This window comes from Rana temporaria, chromosome 5 (assembly GCF_905171775.1).
Source record: "Rana temporaria chromosome 5, aRanTem1.1, whole genome shotgun sequence".
Lineage (NCBI taxonomy): Eukaryota > Metazoa > Chordata > Amphibia > Anura > Ranidae > Rana > Rana temporaria.
This window is the reverse complement of record NC_053493.1, coordinates 421,096,881-421,122,109: the sequence shown is the minus strand read 5'-3', so window position 1 is coordinate 421,122,109 and position 25,229 is coordinate 421,096,881. Positions and strand designations below refer to the sequence as shown.

The 25,229-nt window shown below is 49.4% G+C and overlaps 1 protein-coding gene across 5 annotated transcripts in view; it reads left to right on the top strand.

Annotated features, from left to right (window-relative positions):
* SETD2 (SET domain containing 2, histone lysine methyltransferase) overlaps positions 1 to 25,229 on the top strand; it is a 121,379-nt gene that overhangs the window by 28,905 nt on the left and 67,245 nt on the right. For 4 of the 5 annotated variants that reach the window (XM_040355241.1, XM_040355239.1, XM_040355237.1 and 1 more), the window contains 4 exons: positions 618 to 6,418; positions 14,812 to 14,943; positions 19,713 to 19,841; positions 19,929 to 20,052. In XM_040355241.1, coding sequence (XP_040211175.1) covers positions 618 to 6,418; positions 14,812 to 14,943; positions 19,713 to 19,841; positions 19,929 to 20,052 — 6,186 coding nt within the window. The remainder of the gene's footprint in view (positions 1 to 617; positions 6,419 to 14,811; positions 14,944 to 19,712; positions 19,842 to 19,928; positions 20,053 to 25,229) is intronic. The other variant, XM_040355238.1, reaches the window with a different exon arrangement.

Here is a 25,229-nt window from a genome sequence, read left to right as displayed (position 1 = left end):
AAATGTTCATGTAAAAGTACAAGAAGCCAGTAGATTTCCTAGCACTTCCTTCTTGCAAGTCCTAGCCCTCTCCTTGTATGTATCTGGTGGGGGAGTAGTAAAGGGGAATACCATAGTGCAGGGATATGCAATTAACGGACCTTCAGCTGTTGCAAAACCACAAGTCCCATCATGCCTCTGCCTCTGGGTGTCATGCTTGTGGCTGTCGGGGTCTTGCTATGCCTCATGGGACTTGTAGTTCTGCAACAGCTGGAGGTCCGCTAATTGCCTATCCCTCCCATAGGGTGTCACTTGACAGTTCGGAGTTTGCTAACATCACATCCAAGATGACGGGACCCAGCAGCAGCCTTGGGGCCTTTGGATGTCTACACAAGGGAGACTTTTACGGGTAAACTCTGAAATCTGTTAAATGCACATATAATCATATACTGATATATATTTTTTAAATGCAGTCTTCAGTGCCTGAATTTGACCTGGTATTGGCATTTTTCTTTGGAGTTCAGCTTTAATGAAATGCACATCGACCCCAAATATTAACCTTCCAATCTTCTGAGAATGTTATTAATTTACTGACATCATTCATTTATAAACCTCCCCAAATTTGTTTTCCCTTCTAGGCCAAAAACGAGAGTGGCTCAAACCCTGGGCTCAAGTCATCAGCGGCCTTCAAAAGCCTCACATCCAGTAGATTCCTGCCCAAGGGAACCAAAGCAAAGGTTAATTTGGAAGAACAAGGACGCCAGAAGGTCTCGTTCAGCTTCAGTTTCACTAAGAAAACCTTTCAGAACAGATTACGGACGGCTTTGGTCGGAGAGAAGCAGAGTGATGCGCAGAATGCCACCAGCAGCTTATCGGAACAAACCAAGTCTAAAACGGATGGGGTTGACTCAGTTGGAAATGCTTTTGAAGTTTCCCCTCCGAAACCTAAAGTGGAACTGGGAAAAATTCATTTCAGGAAGCATCTTGGCGTTACAAGCAAACTACCAGCACCCCAACCGCCACCACCACCTCCACCCCCACCACCTGCTGCTATAACGGTTGCGGTACCCACGTCACCTGTAGCTTCAACTAAAGGAGTGCTTTTCGAGAATGTGAAGCTTTCTCCAGCATCTGACTCTGCATCGGCAACCGCCAACTTGGCCGTAGCATCACCCGAGAAAGCACCATTGAGTACTCTGCCTTCATTATCGTTGACTAGCACAAAGGATAATGAAGAGGGCTCCATAGTCTCTGTTGTGGAGAGCTTAAGCACTCAGGTGGCTGTCGAAAAGGCAGAAAAAGAGACCATCCCTTCTAAAGATTATTCCCATATTGGGAAAGACGAAAATAATCCAGTCAGCGTAAAAAGCGCAAAATCTAATTCCAGCCCTGAAAAACCCAGTTCTAAATTAAAGCAGTCTCACTCCGATACGGCAGTGGCTGGTTCCGAGTCTGACGACGGAGATTCTGTACAAACCTCCTCAAGCCACCGATCACATGAGGTCAAAAAGGCAGCAAGTAAAGAAAGAGACTCAAAAAGAAGCTCTATGAGTTCGAAAGGGGATGACGGTGGAAAATATCCTTCAACTAGAACAAAGCCTGTAAAGGATGAGAAACATTCTAGCTATTCCAGGTCGGACAGAGATTCAAAGTACTCCTCCTCCTCCTCCTACTCTCGTTCCAAGTCAGATCGTGACAGGAAACGAAGCAGGTCACGATCGAGGTCGAGATCGCGGTCTAGATCTGATCGAGGGCCTAGAAGCGGTTCTTCATATTCCAGATCTGAACGCTCACATTATTATGAGTCCGAGAGACGGTACCATAGAAGTTCTCCCCACAGAACAAGATATTCTCGCTCGTATGCAGATAGCAGAGCCAGAGACAGCTCTGACTCGGAGGATGATTATAGGAGACCCCATTCCAGATCGGGTGACTCTCGAAGGCCCCCATCATCCTCTCATTCCTCCTCGTACAGAGATTCTAGGACTTCTTCACATTCTAAATATGACAGAGATCCCAAATTAGACTCCTCGTATGACTCCGATCGAAAAGGAAGAACATCAAGCAGAACTGAAAAAGACATCAAGTCCTCAGATCGAGAACCTACCAAGAGGGTTTCTCCTCAGAAAGAAGTTGACCTTAAACCAGCATCTTCCCACTCTAAAGTGGACAGTAGCACAAGTTCTGCTAAAACAAATTCTTCCAGAGCATCAGATGCCAAACCGGTGCATGTGAATTCGGGAGCTAAAATGTCCAAATGGGATTTGGACAAAAGACCTGAACGTAAAGAGGGACACGGCCTTGTCAGAAAAGATAGAGAAGAATCTGCATCTAAGGACATTCCTGACTACAGAAAAAGTGATTTCCAGGATTCTCCACCTACACGATCCAAAGATGTTGATCATTCTCATGTTGGAGACACCAAGTCATCAAGTAGTCGGGAATCAAAGTGGAGACATTTTTCGGCAGCACCATCGTTTGAAGGCCAAAGAAAAAGTCCTGTTCCTGTAAACGATGACTATTCCCCGGAACACTGGGATTTTGTCACCCTGAGCTCCACAGATGATGCTCCTCCAGATGAACAATCTGATGTGTCACACTCTGACAGTAGTAACATAGACATTCCTCTTAATCTAGAGTCGGAGAAATCTCCTGTAGCTCACCGTGAAGTTGAACAATGCAGTATTGTGGAAACAGGTGATGGAATACATCATCTTAATGGGTTAGGCCATGATCATGGCAGTGCATCATACTTTTCTGATCTTAAAGACCAGCCTGTCTCTGTATCAAAGTCAAAACGTTGGAGACTCTTAGACGACAATTTAAATGAGGCAATTCCTTGCCATCCTTCAGACAAAATGGGTGTTTCCTTTGACCACAAGGAAGCCATCAAATTGCTAAATTCTCAATCTATTCAAGTCGATGACAATCATACTGTTAAAGACACTCAAGTCAAGCAAGCTGTTTCAGTTTTGGCTCCAGAAAGCTTAAATATGTCACGGGCTAAGTCTACTGACAATGAAGTTTATGTTGACTCTATGCAGAAAATCTCTAAACGTTGCACACCAGTAAACAGTGACGAGCAAGGCGAGACTTGTGGCTTACCTCCCACCGAGCCTTGTACTCCAAAAGCACCTGAAACTGATTCTCCCTTTGAGGAGGAGACCGTGGCCGCCGCCAGTAAGGAGACCGTGGCCGCCGCCAGTAAGGAGACCGTGGCCGCCGCCAGTAAGGAGACCGTGGCCGCCGCCAGTAAGGAGACCGTGGCCGCCGCCAGTAAGGAGACCGTGGCCGCCGCCAGTAAGGAGACCGTGGCCGCCGCCAGTAAGGAGACCGTGGCCGCCGCCAGTAAGGAGACCGTGGCCGCCGCCAGTAAGGAGACCGTGGCCGCCGCCAGTAAGGAGACCGTGGCCGCCGCCAGTAAGGAGACCGTGGCCGCCGCCAGTAAGGAGACCGTGGCCGCCGCCAGTAAGGAGACCGTGGCCGCCGCCAGTAAGGAGACCGTGGCCGCCGCCAGTAAGGAGACCGTGGCCGCCGCCAGTAAGGAGACCGTGGCCGCCGCCAGTAAGGAGACCGTGGCCGCCGCCAGTAAGGAGACCGTGGCCGCCGCCAGTAAGGAGACCGTGGCCGCCGCCAGTAAAGAGACCGTGGCCGCCGCCAGTAAAGAGACCAGGGTGGCCAGTAAAGAGGTCGCCAGTAAAGAGACCAGGGTGGCCAGTAAAGAGGTCGCCAGTAAAGAGACCAGGGTGGCCAGTAAAGAGGTCGCCAGTAAAGAGACCAGGGTGGCCAGTAAAGAGGTCGCCAGTAAAGAGACCAGGGTGGCCAGTAAAGAGGTCGCCAGTAAAGAGACCAGGGTCGCCAGTAAAGAGGTCGCCAGTAAAGAGACCAGGGTCGCCAGTAAAGAGACCGCCAGGTTCACCATTAAAGTTATGATTGACTCTCCCAGCCACAGACAAGTCACAACTTCATTGCCAATCTTTGAAGAGGATGACGTAGAGCCTGTATGGAAAAATACGGAGAGAGAGGAGGCCACACCCGTCCTTCTACCAGAAGCTCCGACTGAGCAGATAGAAGTTCTGAAGGCAAATTATGAGTCGGATGAGGAAGAAGATGATTTTAAGAACAATAATGTCCAAAGTGTTGATACTTCAGAGGAAGAGAATCCGCCACCAATTGCCGCTGACAGTAGCACACCTTCAGTAAACTTTATAAGTGCCGTCAGAGCTTATTATTCTGACACAGAAGAGAGTGCAAGTGAAGAGAGTGAGTCGGAGGATACTGATTCCGATGACAGCGGCCTCCCCAGGAACCGTTTGCAGTCAGTTGTGGTGGTCCCCAAAACTTCCATCATAACCATGGAAGATGACGATCTAGCATCGTCATCCCCAAGTCATCAGGAAAGTATAGAACAATCTAATGAAAATGAAACGGACTTTCCAGAAGGCCACACTCTGGAGCAAATGGAACATAAAGTCTTGGATCAAATAGATAGTGATTCCAATATGTCGCTAGAGGAAGAACAAGTGTGTGCTCCAGAAGTGAGTTCATTTCAGGCTGCGGAACCAAGTATCATTCCAGATGAAGCTTCAGAACTGAGACTTCTTTCTGTTAAAGATTCAGAACCAAGTGCCCCTCCAGTTGACATATCGGAGCGGGATCTAGTTCATGTTCAGACTTTAGAGGAGGTTCCCAGTCCTTCAGTGCCAATTCATATTCCCCAAACAGCTCCCATCCACATTCAAGCATCAGAGTCAACTTCATCCCCAGTCCAGAGTCCAGAACCAAGTTTTGCTCCAGCTTTGCAGATAGACGTCATTTCGGTGACTGAGCCAGACAATATTCACGTTCCTGTGTCACAATCGGATATTGTTTCAGTACAGGCCCCAGAGACTGTTCCTGTTATATCGACAGAGCTAGGTCCCAGTAAAAGTTTAGAGCAGATTCCCATTGCTACACAAGCCCCCCTACAGCTGGCTCCAGCGCCAGATCAAACCCCTCAGCAGGCTCCCTTTCCAACACCAGCTTCTCAACCATATCCTGTTCCAATTGAAGCTCTGCAACCATATCCTTCAGTTCAGGTTCCACAAGCACATACTTTACCAGTTGAATTACAGCAACTATTTTCTACTCCAGTTGAAGCCCAACAAATATTTTCCATTCCGGTCCAACAACCGGATGCTGTTGCATTTCAGGCCTCCCGAGCATGCCCGGTTCAAGGTCCACCTATGGGTACATTTGCTGGTCATATTCCACCGCTCGGTGCATTTCCTTTTCAAGCTTCACAACACCACGGGGCATTTCCACTTCAAGCACCACCCCCACCACCACCACCATGTCCTGTCCCACTTTTAATACCACCATGCTCCATTCCTGTTCAAGCTCCACCACCGCCATGTCCTGCTCCATTTCCGCCCTCACAACTGGGTGTTGCAGTTCATGCCCAACATTTGGACATTCCCCATCCACCCAATGATACTGATGTCAGCACCAGCCATCTTGTGACTGCTGGACAGGGCAATAATGGCGACATGTCCACTAGAAGCAATGAAATGTACAAGTCTCAGACCAAACCAGCTGCTCATCAGCCTGTTGCTTCAGTACCACCACCTAGACCTAGTAAATTTGAATCAAAACCCCTCCATACCCCTGCTGAGAAACCAGATAGCAGGCAACAGTCAACGTACAGCCATGGTCCAGGGGCTGGGGACTTTTCCAGAGCTGATGGTTTCCAGGCAGCGGAAGACTTATCAGATCTCGGTTGGGACTTCTCTCAACCAGAAAAGCCAAGCAGCACATACCAGCCTCCAGACAGCAGTTACATGTACTGTGGGTACCAGCAGGGCGGTGGAGTCTGCGACCCCTCTCAGAATTACGGTGAAAGCACCCCTTATTGGGATCCTGGGTGCCACAACCAAGGTCCCATTTACAACTACAGCAAAGCCGGTGTCCCGGTTCCCGACTCTCTCACACATTGTTACAACGAAGACGATGAAGACGTTGACGACGACGATCTTGGTTGGGAAGACGACCACACGCACCACCAGGCCAATAAGTTATACTACGATCGATCCAGGGAAACCGGTTCCGTGCAAGCTCATGAAATCAGCAGCAATTCCGTGAAGGAGAACCTGGCCCGAAACAACGAAAGGAGGGATCAGTTCGGCAGGGACAGGTCTGAGATGAAAGAAAGGGGGCCGCCCAAAAAACGGCGGCAGGAACTGGGGAGCGATTCTGAGAATGATGCAGAAGCCCTGGAGAAAAGGAGATTGAAAGCGGAGGCCGGCTTGTTGGAGTCTGCTGGCCCAAAACGAGGAAAAGCCGGCACCATCTGCCCTATGGAAGAATTCAGAGACGCTCAACACTGGAAGGAGTTTTCCAAACTAGGAAAAATGCCGCCTTACTTTGACCTCATTGAAGAGAACCTTTACCTAACAGAAAGGTAATGTGCAGGCTTATCTCATTTTTTTTTTAAATCTCAAATATATTTCCCTTAAATGTTGGTTTTTGAATATTTCAAAGATTATTATTGGCTCTTGTACAGTGTCGACTTTGTAACAAATGGCGTACATTTCCAAAAATTACATGTACACTATATCACCAAAAGTATTGGGATGCCTGCCTTTACACGCGCATGAACTTTAATGGCATCCCAGTCTTTCGTGCGTTGGCTCACCCTTTGCAGCTATAACAGCTTCAACTCTTCTGGGAAGGCCGTCCACAAGGTTTAGGAGGGTGTCTATGGGAATGTTTGACCATTCTTCCAGAAGCGCATTTGTGAGGTCAGGCACTGATGTTGGACATGGAGGCCTGGCTCACAGTCTCCACTCTAATTTATCTTAAAGGTGTTCTATCGGGTTGAGGCATGGACTTTGTGCAGACCAGTCAAGGTGCTTCACCCCAAACTCACTCATCCATGTCCTTATTGACCTTGCTTTGTGCACTGGTCCAAATCATTCTGGTCCAAGGCCTGTCTCAGTCTCCGCTCTAATTCATCCCACAAAGGGGTTCTATCGGGTTGAGGTGCAGGCCAGAGCCAGTCAAGTTCCTCCACCCCAAACTCGCTCATCCATGTCTTTATGGACCTTGCTTAGTGCACTGGTGCATAGTCGTGTTGGAACAGGAAGGGGCCGTCCCCAAACTGTTCCCACAAAGTTGGGAGCATGAAATTGTCCAAAATGTCTTGGAATGCTGACGCCTTAAATGGGTGTTCCAGGCATTTTTTTTTATGTTTATTAAGTCAGCAGCTACAAAAAGTGTAGCTGCTGGCTTTTAATAAACATACACTTACCTGTTCCCCCGGTCCAGCGACGTGCCGCTGGGAGCTTCGTTCGGGTCCCCCCCCCTTCACCGCCGGCGCCTCCACTGCAACTGTGGGCACCCGGCCGTGACAGGTTTCGGCTTCACGGCCGGGCACCCAATGCGCGAGCGGCGCTGCGCCATCCGATTGGACAGGCGATCGCCTGGGACCTGTCACGTGTCCCAGGCGATCGCCTACAGGGAGGGGCTGCCAAAAGGCGATTAAGTTATTTGCCTCGGCGGAAGGAGGTAGTGGGACAGGAAGTCCCACTCCTCCTGAAGCCCCCACTCCCCCCCCCCCCCCCCCCAAGAAAATTACATGCCAAATGTGGCATGTAAGGGGGCGAGGAGTGGGTTAACCACTTAAGCCCCGGACCTTTAGGCAGCTAAATGCCCAGGCCAGGTTTTGCGATTCGGCACTGCGTCGCTTTAACTGACAGTTGCGCGGTGGTGCGACGTGGCTCCCAAACAAAATTGGCGTCTTTTTTTCCCCACAAATAGAGCTTTCTTTTGGTGGTATTTGATCACCTCTGCGGTTTTTATTTTTTGCGCTATAAACAAAAATATAGCGACAATTTTGAAAAAAAATCAATATTTTTTACTTTTTGCTATAATAAATATCCCCCAAAAACATATATACATTTTTTTTTTTCCTCAGTTTAGGCCGATACGTATTCTTCTACCCATTTTTGGTAAAAAAAATCGCAATAAGCGTTTATCGATTGGTTTGCGCAAAATTTATAGCGTTTACAAAATAGGGGATATTTTTATTGCATTTTTATTTTTTTATTTTTTTCTACTACTATTGGCGGCGATCAGCGATTTTTTTTTCGTGACTGCGACATTATGGCGGACACTTTCGGACAATTTTGACAAATTTTTGGGACCATTGTCATTTTCACAGCAAAAAATGCATTTAAATTGCATTCTTTATTGTGAAAATGACAGTTGCAGTTTGGGAGTTAACCACAGGGGGCGCTGAACGTGTTAGGGTTCACCTAGTGTGTGTTTACAACAGTAGGGGGGTGTGGCTGTAGGACTGATGTCATCGATCGAGTCTCCCCTATAAAAGGGATCACTCGATCGATGCGTCGCCACAGTGAAGAACGGGGAAGTCGTGTTTACATACGGCTCTCTCCGTTCTTCGGCTCCGGGGAGTGATCAAGACGGAGGGGCTATAAACGAATAGCCGCGCCGTCGTCCCGGATCGCTCCCCGAGGTAAGCCGCCCGCCGCACGCAGCAGGGGGGGGGTCCCGATCGGACCCCTGACCCGCGGAAAGGCAAGGACGTATATATACGCCCATCTGCCTGTCCGTGCCATTTTGCGGACGTAAATAGTCGTGCGGCGGGCGTTAAGTGCTTAAGCGGAATTTCCACTTTTGGGTGGAACTCCGCTTAAGGAGGGATCCTTCACTGGAACTAAGGGGCCAAGCCTAACCCCTGAAAAACAACCCCACACCATAATGCCCCCCCCCTTCACCAAATTATTTGCACCAGTTCACAAAGCAAGGTTAAGACATGGATGAGCGAGTTTGGGGTGGAGAAACTTGATTGGCCTGCACAATCCCAACCTCAACCCCATAGAACACCTTTTGAGATAAATTATGATGGAGACTGCAAGCCAGGTCTTCTCATCTGACATTAGTGCCTGACCTCAAACCTTCCCATAGACACACTCCTAAACCTTGTGGACAGCCTTCCCAGAAGAGTTGCAGTTGTTATAGCTGTTTACAGCTTTAGACCTCTTTCACATTGAGGCGTGGAGCCGCGGGGACGGTATAGCCGCGCTATTTGTAGCGCCGCTATACTGTCGTATTTACCGCGATATTCGGGCGCTAGCAGTGAGTTTTTTATTTCAATGGGAAGGCGCGGTATAGGAGCGGTGAACACACCGCTCCTATACCGCAGTAAAGATGCGGCTAGCAGGACTTTTGGAGCGTTCCTGCTAGCGCACCACTTCAGTGTGAAAGCCTTCGGGCTTTCAAATTGAACACTACAGGCCATGATTTTTCATGCGGTATAGCAGCGCTATTTTTAGCGCTGTACCGCATGAAAAACGTCTCAATGTGAAAGGGGCCTTAGGACTAAGACGCCATTAAAGTTGGTGTGTTTGTAATGGCAGGCGTCCCAATACTTTTGGCAATATAGTGTATATGGACAGGCTAGTCATGGATGGATATGTAGTTTTAAAGAGTTAGTTCACCTTTTTTTGGCAAAGCATGAAAAGTTGAACTCGCAACACCCCTCCCCTTTCCACTGCACCTACCAGATTCTTTCACTGCCCGTGCTAGATGTAGTAGTCCAGGCATTCGAAAAGCCGCGCTCTTCTGCACCCTGCCAGAGTGCACAGTGTTGGCGCTGAGCAATGCCAGATCACCATTGTGGGCATTCTGATGCTACCCAGCCTCCGGACTGTGTACTGCATTTTTTTTATATATCCGGACCACTACACCGGCTTGCGGGGGGCAACCGTAGATAATCTGTGAAGAATATACTGTATTTATCGCGGTATAACGCGCTCCCGCGTATACCGCGCACCCCTAAAGTTGCCCCCGAAATTCCTGTAAAAAAAATGTTATATGATTTTATTACTTACAGTTTTGGTGTCTTCCCAGCGTCCGGCGTCCGTCTGCGGCCTCGATGGTATCCTCCCGGCTTCTCCAGCGCGCGCCTCAAGTCGAGTACATTCGGCAAGGCTCGGCTTCGCTCGCGCTCGCGCTCTGTGACGTTTATGCGTGAGCACGAGCGAAGCCGAGACTAGCCGAATGTACCCGAGTGTACTGCACTCGGTATATGTCGGCGCAGGATTTCAAACTGAGCGCGGGAAGCGGCTATCGGCGTATATCGCGCACCCACGATTTTCCCCTTATTTTAAGGGGAAAGTAGTGCGCGATATACGCCGATAAATATGGTAAGTGTGGCGGGAGGGGGGGCGGGGGGTACGGTAAGGGTCTATAATTTTTATGATGGGTGTATTTTAAATTATATGGACAGGATATCAACCGATGATACAAATGTTATAAATGGAGTTGCAGTTCAGTGAGTAAAATAAGTATTTGACCCCCTTAGTAGTTGGGGGAGGTTCCTTGTTGGGAAGCACAGAGGTCAGACGTTTCTTGGAGTTGGTGATCAGGTCTCCACACATCTCAGGAGGGATTTTGGTCGCCACACTTCTTTTTACAGATCTTCTCTAAATCTTTAAGGTTTCTTGGCAACTCAAAGTTTCAGCTCCCTCCCATACGTTTTCTATAGGATTAAGGTCTGGAGACTGGCTGGGCCACTCCATCACCTTAACCACTGGGCCAATTTTGTAATAGGAATCAGTGTGACAGGTCCTCTTTATGGAGAGATGGGGGGGTCAATAAGACCTCCCCCTCCCCCCCACATCTCTCCTCCAGGCTTGCAAGCATGAAATCGGTGAAAAAAAATCACAGATCACATGCCGACATCCACGATTACGGCTTTGTTTACTTCCGGGTACCGGGCGTGACGTCATAACGTCGCGCCCGGGCCTCCGACGGTCATAGAGATGACTGGTGACCATCTGGTCACCAGTCATCTCTATGCTTTCCAGCAGCGCCGACCGATTCGCTCTCCGGGCCCCTGATGGCACGGGAGAGCCTGGAGAAGCACCGGATGGCGGCAGGAGGGGGGGGGGACGCGTGGCGATTTGAAAATTTTACATAGTTTGCATAAGTCGTCCGTGAATGGCGCTGGACGCCATTTGCGTTCACGTCGAAAACAATGACGTCCTTGCGACGTCATTTACCGCAATGCACGTCGGGAAATTTTAGGGACGGCGCATGCGCAGTACGTTCGGAGTGGGAACGCGCCTAATTTAAATGATCCACACCCCCTACGGGATCATTTGAATTACACCCGCTTACGCCAGGCCCTTTTACGCTACGCCGCCGCAACTTTACAGGCGAGTGCTTTGTGAATCAAGCACTTGCCTATAAAACTTGCGGCGCCGTAACGTAAATGTCATACGTTGCGCCGCCGCAGTTTTGCGCGCCCCTACCTGAATCCACCCCAGTGTTTCCAAGTGTTTGAGTGTCAGCGGCGCCCCCCGCGCCTCTGGCCAAATGCGGTACTGCACACCCCGTTGGCTTAAATCCTGCTAGTTTTGCGAGAGGACGCTCGCAAACTGAGTCTAAATTTTTTGTAGATGGCTCGTGTTGCGAAAATGCTCGTAAACCGCGTTCCTCGCAATTCAAGGCATTACTGTACTTTATTTTACTCGCTGAACTGCAACTTATAGCATTTGTTTTATGTGGTGTGGTGTTTTTTTTGGTTGATATTCTGTCGCTATTATATAAAATACACCTATGATAAAAATTATAGACCCTTCATTTCTATGTAAGTGGGCAAATCTTACGCCAATCTGCAGGGGAGCCAATCATTATTTTCCCCCGCTGTATGTGGGTGTGAGATTTATGGATGGTATCAGTCCCTTGCACTGCTATGAGCATTATATGATGAATGCATATCAGGCGTTCCTTTAGACGCGCATGCTCCTCCTTTTGCTGGCCAGTGGGTGCTTCAGACTTTAGCTGTGCGATCTGCTGACATACTTGTTAACCACTTAAGACCCGGACCAAAATGCAGCTAAAGGACCTTGCCCCTTTTTGCGATTCGGCACTGCGTCGCTTTAACTGACAATTGCGCGGTCGTGCGACGTGGCTCCCAAACAAAATCGGCGTCCTTTTTTCCCCACAAATAGAGCTTTCTTTTGGTGGTATTTGATCACCTCTGCGGTTTTTAGTTTTTGCGCTATAAACAAAAACAGAGCGACAATTTTGAAAAAAAATTCTATATTTTTTACTTTTTGCTATAATAAATATCCCCCAAAAATATATAAAAAACATTTTTTTTCCCCTCAGTTTAGGGCGATACGTATTCTTCTACCTATTTTTGGTAAAAAAAATCGCAATAAGCGTTTATCGGTTGGTTTGCGCAAAATTTATAGTGTTTACAAAATAGGGGATAGTTTTATTGCATTTTTATTCTTTTTTTTACTACTAATGGCGGCGATCAGCGATTTTTTTTTTTTTTTTTTTTTTTTTTTTTTTTTTTTTTTTTCGTGACTACGACATTATGGTGGACACTACGGACAATTTTGACACATTTTTGGGACCATTGGCATTTTCACAGCAAAAAATGCTATAAAAATGCACTGATTACTGTGAAAATGACAATTGCAGTTTGGGAGTTAACCACAAGGGGGCGCTGATGGGGTTATGTGTTCCCTGAAGTGTGTTTACAACTGTAGGGGGTGTGGCTGTAGGTGTGGCGTCATCGATTGTGTCCCCCTATAAAAGGGATGACACGATCGAGGCAGAAAGGGATGACACGATCGAGGCAGCCGCCACAGTGAAGAACGGGGAAGGTGTGTTTACACTTGCTTGTGCCCAGCCGTGCCATTCTGCCGACGTATATGGGCAGGAGGCGGTCCTTAAGTGGTTAGGAAGCGGGTGTGGCGGGCGGGCATACCCGCGATCGGTTTAGAGATAAAATGGGGAGATGTTGGTGTAAACACATCTCCCCATTCTTCCTAGTGACACTGTCACTGATCGTGTTTGCTGTCATCGGGAACACGATCAGTGACGTGTCGCAGCAAGCCACGCCCCCCTACAGTAAGAATCACTCCTTAGGGAACACTTAACCCCTGCAGCGCCACCTAGTGGTTAACGCCTTCACTGCCAGTGTCATTTTCACAGTAAACGGTGCATTTTTTTAAAGCACCGATCGCTGTAAAAATGACAATGGTCACAATAGAAATGGCAGATCGCCGCCATTACTAGTAAACAAAAAAAATTTTTTTTTTTATAAAAATGCTATAAAACTATCCCCTATTTTGTAGACGCTCTAACTTTTGTGCAAACCAATCAAACGCTTATTGCGTTTTTTTGTTTTTTTGTTTTTTTTGCCAAAAATATGTACGTATCGAAAAAATTTTTTTTTTCTTTTTTGGGGATATTTATTATAGCAAAAATTAAAAAATATTGCATTTTTTTTTTCAGAATTGTCGTTCTATTTTTGTTTTTAGCGCAAAAAATAAAAACCGCAGAGGTGATCAAATACCACAAAAGAAAGCTCTATTTGTGGGAAAAAACGGATGACAACTTTGTTTGGGAGCCAAGTCGCACGACCGCGCAATTGTCAGTTAAAGCGAGAGTAGCAATATCCAGAGTAGCAATACCCGCTAGCTTTTGGGTCCCGCGCCAAGTGGCTGCCCTGCTGTTTAGTGAACACAGGACGTCGGCCACTTGGCACGGGTGTCATTCGGGAAACACTTATTTTTTTTATTTTTTTTTTATTATATAGCGTCCTCTGATTGGAGGAGGAGAGTGGAGGCGGGGCAGTGATTTTGAAACCTCTGCCTAAGAATGCTTTGTGGTCATTGAGAAAATGCAAGGTATTGTGCTCATGCCAAGCAGGTGACCTCCTGCCACTCGGGACAGGACCTGGAAGCTAGCAGGTATTGATGTAGTTGCGGTACCTAATGCAGTCATTACCATGGGGGATCCCGTATATACTGGAGTATAAGCCGACCCTAATTTTACCACAAAAAAAGGGAAAACTTATTAACTAGAGTATAAACCTAGGGTGTCCATCTGCATGCCTCACTGTGCCCATGCCTCACTGTGCCCATGACTAGACTGACGTTTAACATGGGAGTCTATGGAAGGGGTGACTGGGTTTGAAAAATCTGTGCTCCCCGGCCATAGGTCCCCCAGACAATAAACTTTGCACACTTGTAGAGGAGAAATAGGGCTATATGTGTGCCAAGCTCCAGATCCAGGGGACCTATGGCCGGCCGGTACCGGGTCCCCAAAGTCACTGGAAAAATTACAGTTTAACATGGGAGTCTTTGGAAGGGGTGCCCGACTTTGAAAAATCGATGCTCCCCAGCCGTAGGTCCCCCAGACAATAAACTTTGCACACTTATAGAGAAGAAATGGGGCTACATGTGTGCCAAGTTCCCGGGTCCAGGGGACCTAGGGCCGTCCGGTACCGGGTCCCCAAAGTCACTGGAAAAATTACAGTTTAACATGGGAGTCTATGGAAGGGGTGCCCGGCTTTGAAAAATTGGTGCTCCCCATCCGTAGGTCCCCCGGACAACAAACTTTTTGCACAATTGTAGGGCAAGTTTGGGGTCCAGGGGACCTCCGGCCGGTACCGGGTCCCCAAAGTCCGGGTGATCAGGCGCAAAAAGGTGACTTGAGTGTAAGCCGAGGGGGGGCATTTTCAGCACAAAAAATTGTGCTGAAGAACTCGGCTTATACTCGAGTATATACGGAATCTATGCAAAATTATCCATTCCTAAACTTCTTGAAGTCTCCATCCTATTGGTAGCAATATAAAAGAAGCAAAATAATGAATATTATCAATCTATTTTACGTTTTCATTAATCGCATCTGATATCAATTGGCTTATTATTTTTGCGTTTCCGTTCCTGCACGGCAGGCCTTATAGTAACTTACTTTTCTAGTAGTGATTGTTCTTGTAATGACCTTTTTGTGTTTTTGTAGGAAGAGGAATAAGAGTCACAGAGACATTAAAAGGATGCAGTGCGAGTGTCCGCTGCTCTCCAAAGAGGAGAGGGCCCAAGGAGACATGGCCTGCGGAGAGGATTGTCTCAATCGACTCCTCATGATCGAGTGGTAAGTCTATAATGTGTGCCAGTACCGAGGCAATTTACCATAAATTATTACTATACACGTCAGCCAGTGCATGCCCTGGTGTCATGTTGGGGGGTGGTATCGTGTAAAGCAGAGTTCCCCCAGATCTGGACGATGATATGACATTAGTGGGGGCCCCACTTGGAGTGATTGTACCTTGTGTACCCTGCTTCAGCACTACTTCATCTGTATTGGATGCCCATGTACTGTCCTGCACTGCTTTCTGTAAAGAATTCCTCAGTGCAGAGTCCTTGTCTGTAAAGAATACCTCTCTATGCAGAGTCATTGCCTATAAAGGATACCTCTGTGACAAGTCATTGTCTGTAAAAAAAAAAAAAAACCCCACACTGCAGTGCATAGAGCAGTATCCTTTACAGACAATGACTCTGCATAGAGCCGGTATTGTAGACAAGTAGCTGGATTCAGAGAGAGTTAGGCCGGCGTATCAGTAGATACGCCGACCTAACTCGGAATCTGCGCCGTCCTAAGTTTAAGTGTATTCTCAAACTGAGATACACTTAAACCTAGCTAAGATACGACAGCCTGCGCCGTCGTATCTTAAGGTGCAATATTTAGGCTGGCCGCTAGGTGGCGCTTTCGTTGAGTTCGGCGTAGAATATGTAAATGATTAGATACACCTATTCACAAACGTACGTGCGCCCGTCGCAGTAAAGATACGCCATTTACGTAAGGCGTTTTCCGGCGTAAAGTTATTCCATCAAATAGCTGGACTAGTCAATGTTAAGTATGGCTGTCGTTCCCGCGTCGAAATTTGAAAATTTTGCGCAAGTCGTCCGTGAATAGGGCTGGACGTAATTTACGTTCACGTCGAAACCAATACGTCCTTGCGGCGTACTTTGGCGCAATGCACACTGGGATATGTACACGGACGGCGCATGCGCCGTTTGTAAAAAACGTCAATCACATCAGGTCACCCTCCATTAACATAAAGCACGCCCCTCATCCTCATCCGAATTAGGCGCGCTTACGCCGGCCCTATTTACGATACGCCGCCGAAAGTTAGGAGGCAAGTACTTTGTGAATACAGTACTTGCCTCTCTGACTTAAGGCGGCGTAGCGTAAATACAATACGCTACGCCGCCTTAAAGTTGTGGCGGCGTCTCTGAATCCAGCTAAAGGACTCTGCATAGAGCCGGTATTGTAGACGAGGACTCTGCATAGAGCCGGTATTGTAGACGAGGACTCTGCATAGAGCGGGTATTGTAGACGAGGACTCTGCATAGAGCCGGTCTTGTAGACGAGGACTATGCATAGAGCGGGTATTGTAGACGAGGACTCTGCATAGAGCGGGTATTGTAGACGAGGACTCTTCATAGAGCGGGTATTGTAGACGAGGACTCTGCATAGAGCGGGTATTGTAGACGAGGACTCTGCATAGAGCCGGTATTGTAGACGAGGACTCTGCATAGAGCGGGTATTGTAGACGAGGACTCTGCATAGAGCGGGTATTGTAGACGAGGACTCTGCATAGAGCGGGTATTGTAGACGAGGACTCTGCATAGAGCGGGTATTGTAGACGAGGACTCTGCATAGAGCGGGTCTTGTAGACGAGGACTCTGCATAGAGCCGGTCTTGTAGACGAGGACTCTGCATAGAGCGGGTATTGTAGACGAGGACTCTGCATAGAGCGGGTATTGTAGACGAGGACTCTGCATAGAGCGGGTATTGTAGACGAGGACTCTGCATAGAGCGGGTATTGTAGACGAGGACTCTGCATAGAGCGGGTATTGTAGACGAGGACTCTGCATAGAGCGAGTATTGTAGACGAGGACTCTGCATAGAGCGGGTATTGTAGGCGAGGACTCTGCATAGAGCGGGTATTGTAGGCGAGGACTCTGCATAGAGCCGGTATTGTAGGCGAGGACTCTGCATAGAGCCGGTATTGTAGACGAGGACTCTGCATAGAGCCGGTATTGTAGACGAGGACTCTGCATAGAGCCGGTATTGTAGACGAGGACTCTGCATAGAGCCGGTCTTGTAGACGAGGACTCTGCATAGAGCCGGTCTTGTAGACGAGGACTCTGCATAGAGCCGGTCTTGTAGACGAGGACTCTGCATAGAGCCGGTCTTGTAGACGAGGACTCTGCATAGAGCCGGTCTTGTAGACGAGGACTCTGCATAGAGCCGGTCTTGTAGACGAGGACTCTGCATAGAGCCGGTCTTGTAGACGAGGACTCTGCATAGAGCCGGTCTTGTAGACGAGGACTCTGCATAGAGCCGGTCTTGTAGACGAGGACTCTGCATAGAGCGTGTATTGTAGACGAGGACTCTGCATAGAGCGTGTATTGTAGACGAGGACTCTGCATAGAGCGGGTATTGTAGGCGAGGACTCTGCATAGAGCGGGTATTGTAGGCGAGGACTCTGCATAGAGCGGGTATTGTAGGCGAGGACTCTGCATAGAGCGGGTATTGTAGGCGAGGACTCTGCATAGAGCCGGTATTGTAGACGAGGACTCTGCATAGAGCCGGTATTGTAGACGAGGACTCTGCATAGAGCCGGTCTTGTAGACGAGGACTCTGCATAGAGCCGGTCTTGTAGACGAGGACTCTGCATAGAGCCGGTCTTGTAGACGAGGACTCTGCATAGAGCCGGTCTTGTAGACGAGGACTCTGCATAGAGCCGGTCTTGTAGACGAGGACTCTGCATAGAGCCGGTCTTGTAGACGAGGACTCTGCATAGAGCCGGTCTTGTAGACGAGGACTCTGCATAGAGCCGGTCTTGTAGACGAGGACTCTGCATAGAGCCGGTCTTGTAGACGAGGACTCTGCATAGAGCCGGTCTTGTAGACGAGGACTCTGCATAGAGCCGGTCTTGTAGACGAGGACTCTGCATAGAGCCGGTCTTGTAGACGAGGACTCTGCATAGAGCCGGTCTTGTAGACGAGGACTCTGCATAGAGCCGGTCTTGTAGACGAGGACTCTGCATAGAGCCGGTCTTGTAGACGAGGACTCTGCATAGAGCCGGTCTTGTAGACGAGGACTCTGCATAGAGCCGGTCTTGTAGACGAGGACTCTGCATAGAGCCGGTCTTGTAGACGAGGACTCTGCATAGAGCGTGTATTGTAGACGAGGACTCTGCATAGAGCGTGTATTGTAGACGAGGACTCTGCATAGAGCGTGTATTGTAGACGACGACTCTGCATGGAGCCGGTATTGTAGACGACGACTCTGCATGGAGCCGGTATTGTAGACGACGACTCTGCATGGAGCCGGTATTGTAGACGACGACTCTGCATGGAGCCGGTATTGTAGACGACGACTCTGCATGGAGCCGGTATTGTAGACGACGACTCTGCATGGAGGCGGTATTGTAGACGACGACGACTCTGCATGGAGCCGGTATTGTAGACGACGACGACTCTGCATGGAGCCGGTATTGTAGACGACGACGACTCTGCATGGAGCCGGTATTGTAGACGACGACGACTCTGCATGGAGCCGGTATTGTAGACGACGACGACTCTGCATGGAGCCGGTATTGTAGACGACGACGACTCTGCATGGAGCCGGTATTGTAGACGACGACGACTCTGCATGGAGCCGGTATTGTAGACGACGACGACTCTGCATGGAGCCGGTATTGTAGACGACGACGACTCTGCATGGAGCCGGTATTGTAGACGACGACGACTCTGCATGGAGCCGGTATTGTAGACGACGACGACTCTGCATGGAGCCGGTATTGTAGACGACGACTCTGCATGGAGCCGGTATTGTAGACGACGACGACTCTGCATGGAGCCGGTATTGTAGACGACGACGACTCTGCATGGAGCCGGTATTGTAGACGACGACGACTCTGCATGGAGCCGGTATTGTAGACGACGACTCTGCATAGAGCCGGTCTTGTAGACGACGACTCTGCATAGAGCGGTATTTTTTATAGACCATGGCTTTGCAAAGAATACCGCTCTATGCAGAGTCCTTGTCTATAAATACCGCTCTATGCAGAGTCCTTGTCTATAAATACCGCTCTATGCAGAGTCCTTGTCTATAAAGAATACGCCTAACTTTTAGAGCAGGGGTGTCAAACTCCACTTCATTGCAGGCCACATCAGCATTATGGTTGCCACGTCCCCCCCCCTGCCTCCTTATCTTGTGCTGCTGCCAGGAAGACGCTTGGGGTGGGGGGGGGGGGTGCAGAGCTGGTAAACAAAGTGCAGGTTCTGGAGGAGGTCTAGAGTCGGCTGAATGCGCTGAGACCTAGGGAGGCGGAGACAAGGGGGTACTGCGGCTGCACAGAGAAGCACAGGATCTGTCTGGGGAGTTCTGTCCTTGCTGGGATAAGGTGGGGGAAGAGACGAGGGGGGGGGGGGGTGCTACAGCTGCAGGTGAAGAGGTGTGAGGGCCACATGAAATTGTATCCACAGGCCTTGTGATTGACGTGTTCTAGTGGGGTTCAAAGGGTATGGTATAATGCAGTACATGGTTACACGAGTCCAAGCTGGAACAATGTAACTGTAAAAATATTAATTCTTGGTAAATTCACTATGTATCAATAAAGGAATATATAAAGAAAGAAATTTGAGGAATATTTAATTCAAAACTATTGAGAATCCTAAAGAACCTGGCAAGATATTCTAGGTATGGCAACCAACCAGGAAAGCTTTTCTAAACTAGATAAAAAAGGAGCGATCAAATACATTTTCTTTTATCACAAGTACTGATTTATTATTGTGCTTTTCTGTACTCTCAGTCCTACATTTTGTGTTTTTTTTTTTTCTTCCCAGCTCCTCCAGATGTCCGAATGGCGATTACTGCTCCAACCGCCGCTTTCAGAGGAAGCAGCACGCCAATGTTGAGGCCATCCTAACCGATAAGAAAGGCTGGGGTCTCCGGGCCGGTAACGACCTGAAACCGTAAGAATATTCTGTATATGACTGAACCCTTAATCCGCTCCCAGTCCTTCTGATTTTTAACTGACCATGTCTCTCCTGTCCCCATAGGAATACTTTTGTGCTGGAGTATTGCGGGGAAGTTCTGGATCACAAGGAGTTCAAGGGGCGCGTGAAGGAGTACGCCCGGAACAAGAACATTCACTATTATTTCATGGCTCTCAAGAATGATGAGGTGAGATCATTAGGATAAAAATAAAAAATAAACGCCCCATTCTGTGTTAATTTTAAAGCTGAAGTTTAGTAATTATTTATTTTTAATCCTACAGCTTTGGTGATATCATTGTCCCACGTCATGCAGGTGGCTGGATGATGTTGTATAAATCTACACTTCAGGGCTGCCCTGTCTTCTTCAGGGCTGCCCTGTCTTCTTCAGGGCTGCCCTGTCTTCTTCAGGGCTGCCCTGTCTTCTTCAGGGCTGCCCTGTCTTCTTCAGGGCTGCCCTGTCTTCTTCAGGGCTGCCCTGTCTTCTTCAGGGCTGCCCTGTCTTCTTCAGGGCTGCCATGTCTTCTTCAGGGCTGCCCTGCTGCCTCTTCCTCTTTAGGGCTGCCCGTCCTCTTCCTGTGGCTGAACCTTCAGCATGCAGAGGCTTAATAGATACGGACTCAAACCTGAGCTGCTGTGAAAAAAGCTTTAGTGATATCACTTGCCTGTAATGAAGGATGTACCACGTCATGCAGGTGGCTGGATGATTCTGTAGAAATCTTGACTGTAGGGCTGGCCCAGTCTTCTTCGGGGCTGGCCCAGTCTTCTTCTTCAGGGCTGGCCCAGTCTTCTTCTTCGGGGCTGGCCCAGTCTTCTTTCGGGGGCTGGCCCAGTCTTCTTTCGGGGGCTGGCCCAGTCTTCTTTCGGGGGCTGGCCCAGTCTTCTTTCGGGGGCTGGCCCAGTCGTCTCCGGGGCCCGCCCCGTTTTCCCTGTGGGGGCTGGCCCCGTCTTCCTCGGGGGGGGGGGGGGGGGGGCTGGCCCCGTCTTCCTCGGGGGGGGGGGAGACCTTCCGCATGCAGAGGGTTAATAGGCTGGATAATGCTGTAGAAATCTTTACTGCAGGGCTGCCCCTTCCCCTGCAGGGCTACCCTGTCCGCTGCAGTAACCTTCAGCATGCAGACGGTTAATAGATGTGGAAGGCTAGGATCTGTCACCTCTTCCCTCCTCCATTTAAAAAAAAAGTCTTTCACAGCCTGGAACACATCTGTGAATGGGGGGGAGAATCCATTAGACTCTCGCCCATTCACAGCTCTTGTTACAGACAGTGAAAAGCAATGAAAGAACGTTTCTCAATGGAGGGGGCAGGGGGGTGTCCCCATCGGGAGCTATTTTCACAGCAGCTTAGCCCGGAGCCCAAAGCCATCAACCCATGTGTGTCAAAAGTTCTGCCAACATCACAGCTTGCCTGCACAGCGTTAGACGCCCTTAACTCCTTTATGACAGCCCAACACACATGTGCTTTAATGCCCACATGCCGTACATGTGCGTTGCTGGGCAGCCAACGTTTATGTGCTGAGAGCGCGCTCGCTGTGCACTCCCTGCACAAAGATCGAGCTTGGAGCCAGTGAGAGGTCACATGATCTCTGATCATTCCTGCCCCCTCCCCCCTGGGCATTCCGAACTGTTTGGAGGGTTAATTTACGGATAGGTCACGTCACAAAAAAAGAAATGGCTACACTGTAAAGTTGCGTAGTGTAACGGAAGGTCCCACACTCCGCTTGAGTCCTTTCCGTCGGTGCATTGCTTCCTCCAATCTGGACCTTTCAGATATTGGATTTTAAAGCCGCATCTTGTAACTAAAATACCAGACGAGACTTAGCTTGGTTACAAAGATGGACATTACCTGTTATTGAAACACATGTAACAGAAATCCACTCAGGGACAATGCCCCCTCCCTTGGATTCAGGGCGGGGCAAACTGTCCGAACAGCAATAAGGAACACAAATACAAATATCCATCCCATAATACATTTCTCACGAGGCAGACATACAATAGAACAATGGAATACAGACACGCCCCAAACCACCCAGCAAACAGTCCACAACCATATGAGACATAAAAAAAATTAAAAATATGTAGACCGTATTTATCAGGGTATACCGCGCGCCGGCGTATAACGCGCACCCCAAGCTTAGAAGGGAAGTTTAGGAAAAAACTGGATGCTCAGCCTTGTCGGTGTCTGTCTGCTTTCGGCGTCCATCTGCGGCCTTTTCCGCGGGGTCCGTCCAGCCTTGTCGGTGTCCGTCTGCTGTCGGCGTCCATCTGCGGCCTTGCGCGGGGTCCGTCCAGCCATGTCGGTGTCGGCGCAATTCTACTTCCCTGTTTTAAATATGCCAATTTAATTTTTTTTGTCCTCCTATGGTGACTTCGTCCTAGGAGGATTACGTAGTTGCAACAAGCAATTCGGCTGGCACACTGCCACCCACCATATTCTCCGAAAACACATGCTGTTCTTCCTGCTGCCTTCTGCTACAGAGATAAAGCCATAGGAATACGGTCAGCGCTTGGATTATAGCGTCTTCTGTATTCCCCCCCCCCCCCCCCCCAAGCCCATTCTGCATCCCATTTGAGCAAGCCGGTGTCCAGCAGAAGTGTAGTCTGTATACAAGCCAACGGTCAGTAATAAGTGGTTGCAGGTTGGGATCAAGCAGCAGTGTAGTCTGTAAACAAGCCAACGGTCAGTAAGAAGTGGTTGCAGGTTGGGATCAAGCAGCAGCGTAGTCTGTAAACAAGCCAAAGGTCAGTAAGAAGTGGTTGCAGGTTGGGATCAAGCAGCAGCGTAGTCTGTATACAAGCCAAAGGTCAGTAAGAAGTGGTTGCAGGTTGGGATCAAGTAGCAACGTAGTCTGTATACAAGCCAAAGGTCAGTAAGAAGTGGTTGCAGGTTGGGATCAAGCAGCAGCGTAGTCTGTATACAAGCCAACGGTCAGTAAGAAGTGGTTGCAGGTTGGGATCAAGCACCAACGTAGTCTGTATACAAGCCAACGGTCAGTAGGAAGTGGTTGCAGGTTGGAATCGAGCAGCAGCTTAGGCAAGAAACAAGCCAACAGTCAGTAAGAAGTGGCTCCAGGTTGGGATCAAGCAGCAGTGTAGTCTGTATACAAGCCAACGGTCAGTAAGAAGTGGTTGCAGGTTGGAATCAAGCAGCAGCTTAGGCAAGAAACAAGCCAATGGTCAGTAAGAAGTGGTTGCAGGTTGGGATCAAGCAGCAGCTTAGGCAAGAAACAAGCCAACGGTCAGTAAGTGGCTCCAGGTTGGGATCAAGCAGCAGCTTAGTCTGTATACAAGCCAATGGTCAGTAATAAGTGGTTGCAGGTTGGAATCAAGCACCAGCGTAGTCTGTATACAAGCCAACGGTCAGTAAGAAGTGGTTGCAGGTTGGAATCGAGCAGCAGCTTAGGCAAGAAACAAGCCAACGGTCAGTAAGTGGCTCCAGGTTGGGATCAAGCAGCAGCTTAGTCTGTATACAAGCCAATGGTCAGTAATAAGTGGTTGCAGGTTGGGATCAAGCAGCAGCGTAGTCTGTATACAAGCCAAAGGTCAGTAAGAAGTGGTTGCAGGTTGGGATCAAGCAGCAGCGTAGTCTGTATACAAGCCAATGGTCAGTAATAAGTGGTTGCAGGTTGGGATCAAGCAGCAGCGTAGTCTGTATACAAGCCAACGGTCAGTAAGAAGTGGTTGTCCTATCGGTAAGAGCAGACCTCGCCAGACACAGCAGAGGTCGCAGGTTCAGACCCGGGTCCTGACAGATGGAACCGCCAAGCTGCTTATTTGATAATGAAGTGGAGGAAAGCAAACCTAATGCCGCGTACACACGATCGGAAATTCCGACAGCAAAAGTCCGATGTGAGCTTTTGAGCGGATATTCCAACCGTGTATCGCTCCATCGGACTTTTGCTGTCAGGTTTTCCACCAACAAAAGATTGAGAGCAGGTTCTCATTCCTATTGGAAAATTCTATCGTCTGTAGCAATTCCGACGCGCAAAATTTCCGGGGCGTGCTCGGAAAAAATTCGTTGCATGCCCGGAAGCATTGAATTTAATTTTCTCGGATTGTCGTAGTGTTGTACGTCACCGGCGTTTTTGACGGTCGAAAGTTCCGAGAACTTTTGTGTGACCGCGTGTATGCAAGCCAAGCTTGAGCGGAATTCCGTTCGGAAAAACCGTCCAAGGTTTTTTTCGACGGAAAATCTTATGTGTACGGGGCACAGATGGACAGTACATTACATGAGGATTTGCCTAATCTTCAAGTCCGTCCTCCGGAGCTTTTGCTGAAATGTATCCGTATTTATCAGCGTATAACACGCACCCCGATTTTAAGAGGGGAGTTTAAGTACAGTACACAGCCCACCTCCCCGGTGCACAGCCCCCCCCCCCATTCATTATACGTCCCCCCCATCCATCCAGTACAGTGCCTACTATCGCTTTCTTCCCCCCCCTCTTCGCTGCCTACTGTCGCGTTCCTCCCCGCTGCCTACTGTCGTCGCCCCCCCCCCCCCGCGCGCTGCTGCTTACTGTCATCGCCCACCCCCGCTGCTGCCTACTGTCGTTTTCTCCCCCTGTTGCCTACTGTCGTTTTCTCCCCCCCCCTGCTGCCTACTGTCGTTTTCTCCCCCCCCCCCTGCTGCCTACTGTCGTTTTCCCCCCCCCCCTTGCTGCCTACTGTCGTTTTCTCTCCCCCCCCCTGCTGCCTACTGTCGTTTTCCCCCCCCCCCCCCCTGCTGCCTACTGTCGTTTTCTCCCCCCCCCCTGCTGCCTACTGTTGTTTTCTCCCCCCTGCTGCCTACTGTCGTTTTCCTCCCCCCGCTGCCTACTGTCGCTTTCTCCCCCCCCGCTGCCTACTGTCGCTTTCTCCCTCCCCATTGCTGCCTACTGTCGTTTTCTCCCCCTGCTGCCTACTGTCGCTTTCTCCCCCCCTGCTGCCTACTGTCGCTTTCTCCCCCCCTGCTGCCTACTGTCGCTTTCTCCCCCCTGCTGCCTACTGTCGCTTTCTCCCCCCTGCTGCCTACTGTCGCTTCCTCCCCCCTGCTGCCTACTGTCGTTTTCCTCCCCCCTGCTGCCTACTGTCGTTTTCCTCCCCCCTGCTGCCTACTGTCGTTTTCCTCCCCCCTGCTGCCTACTGTCGTTTTCCTCCCCCCTGCTGCCTACTGTCGTTTTCCTCCCCCCTGCTGCCTACTGTCGTTTTCCTCCCCCCTGCTGCCTACTGTCTGTTTCTTCACCCCCCCCCCCCCCCCCTGCTGCCTACAGTCGCTTTCTTCCCCCCCGCTGCCTACAGTCGCTTTCTTCCCCCCCCGCTGCCTACAGTCGCTTTCTTCCCCCCCGCTGCCTACAGTCGCTTTCTTCCCCCCCGCTGCCTACTGTCGCTTTC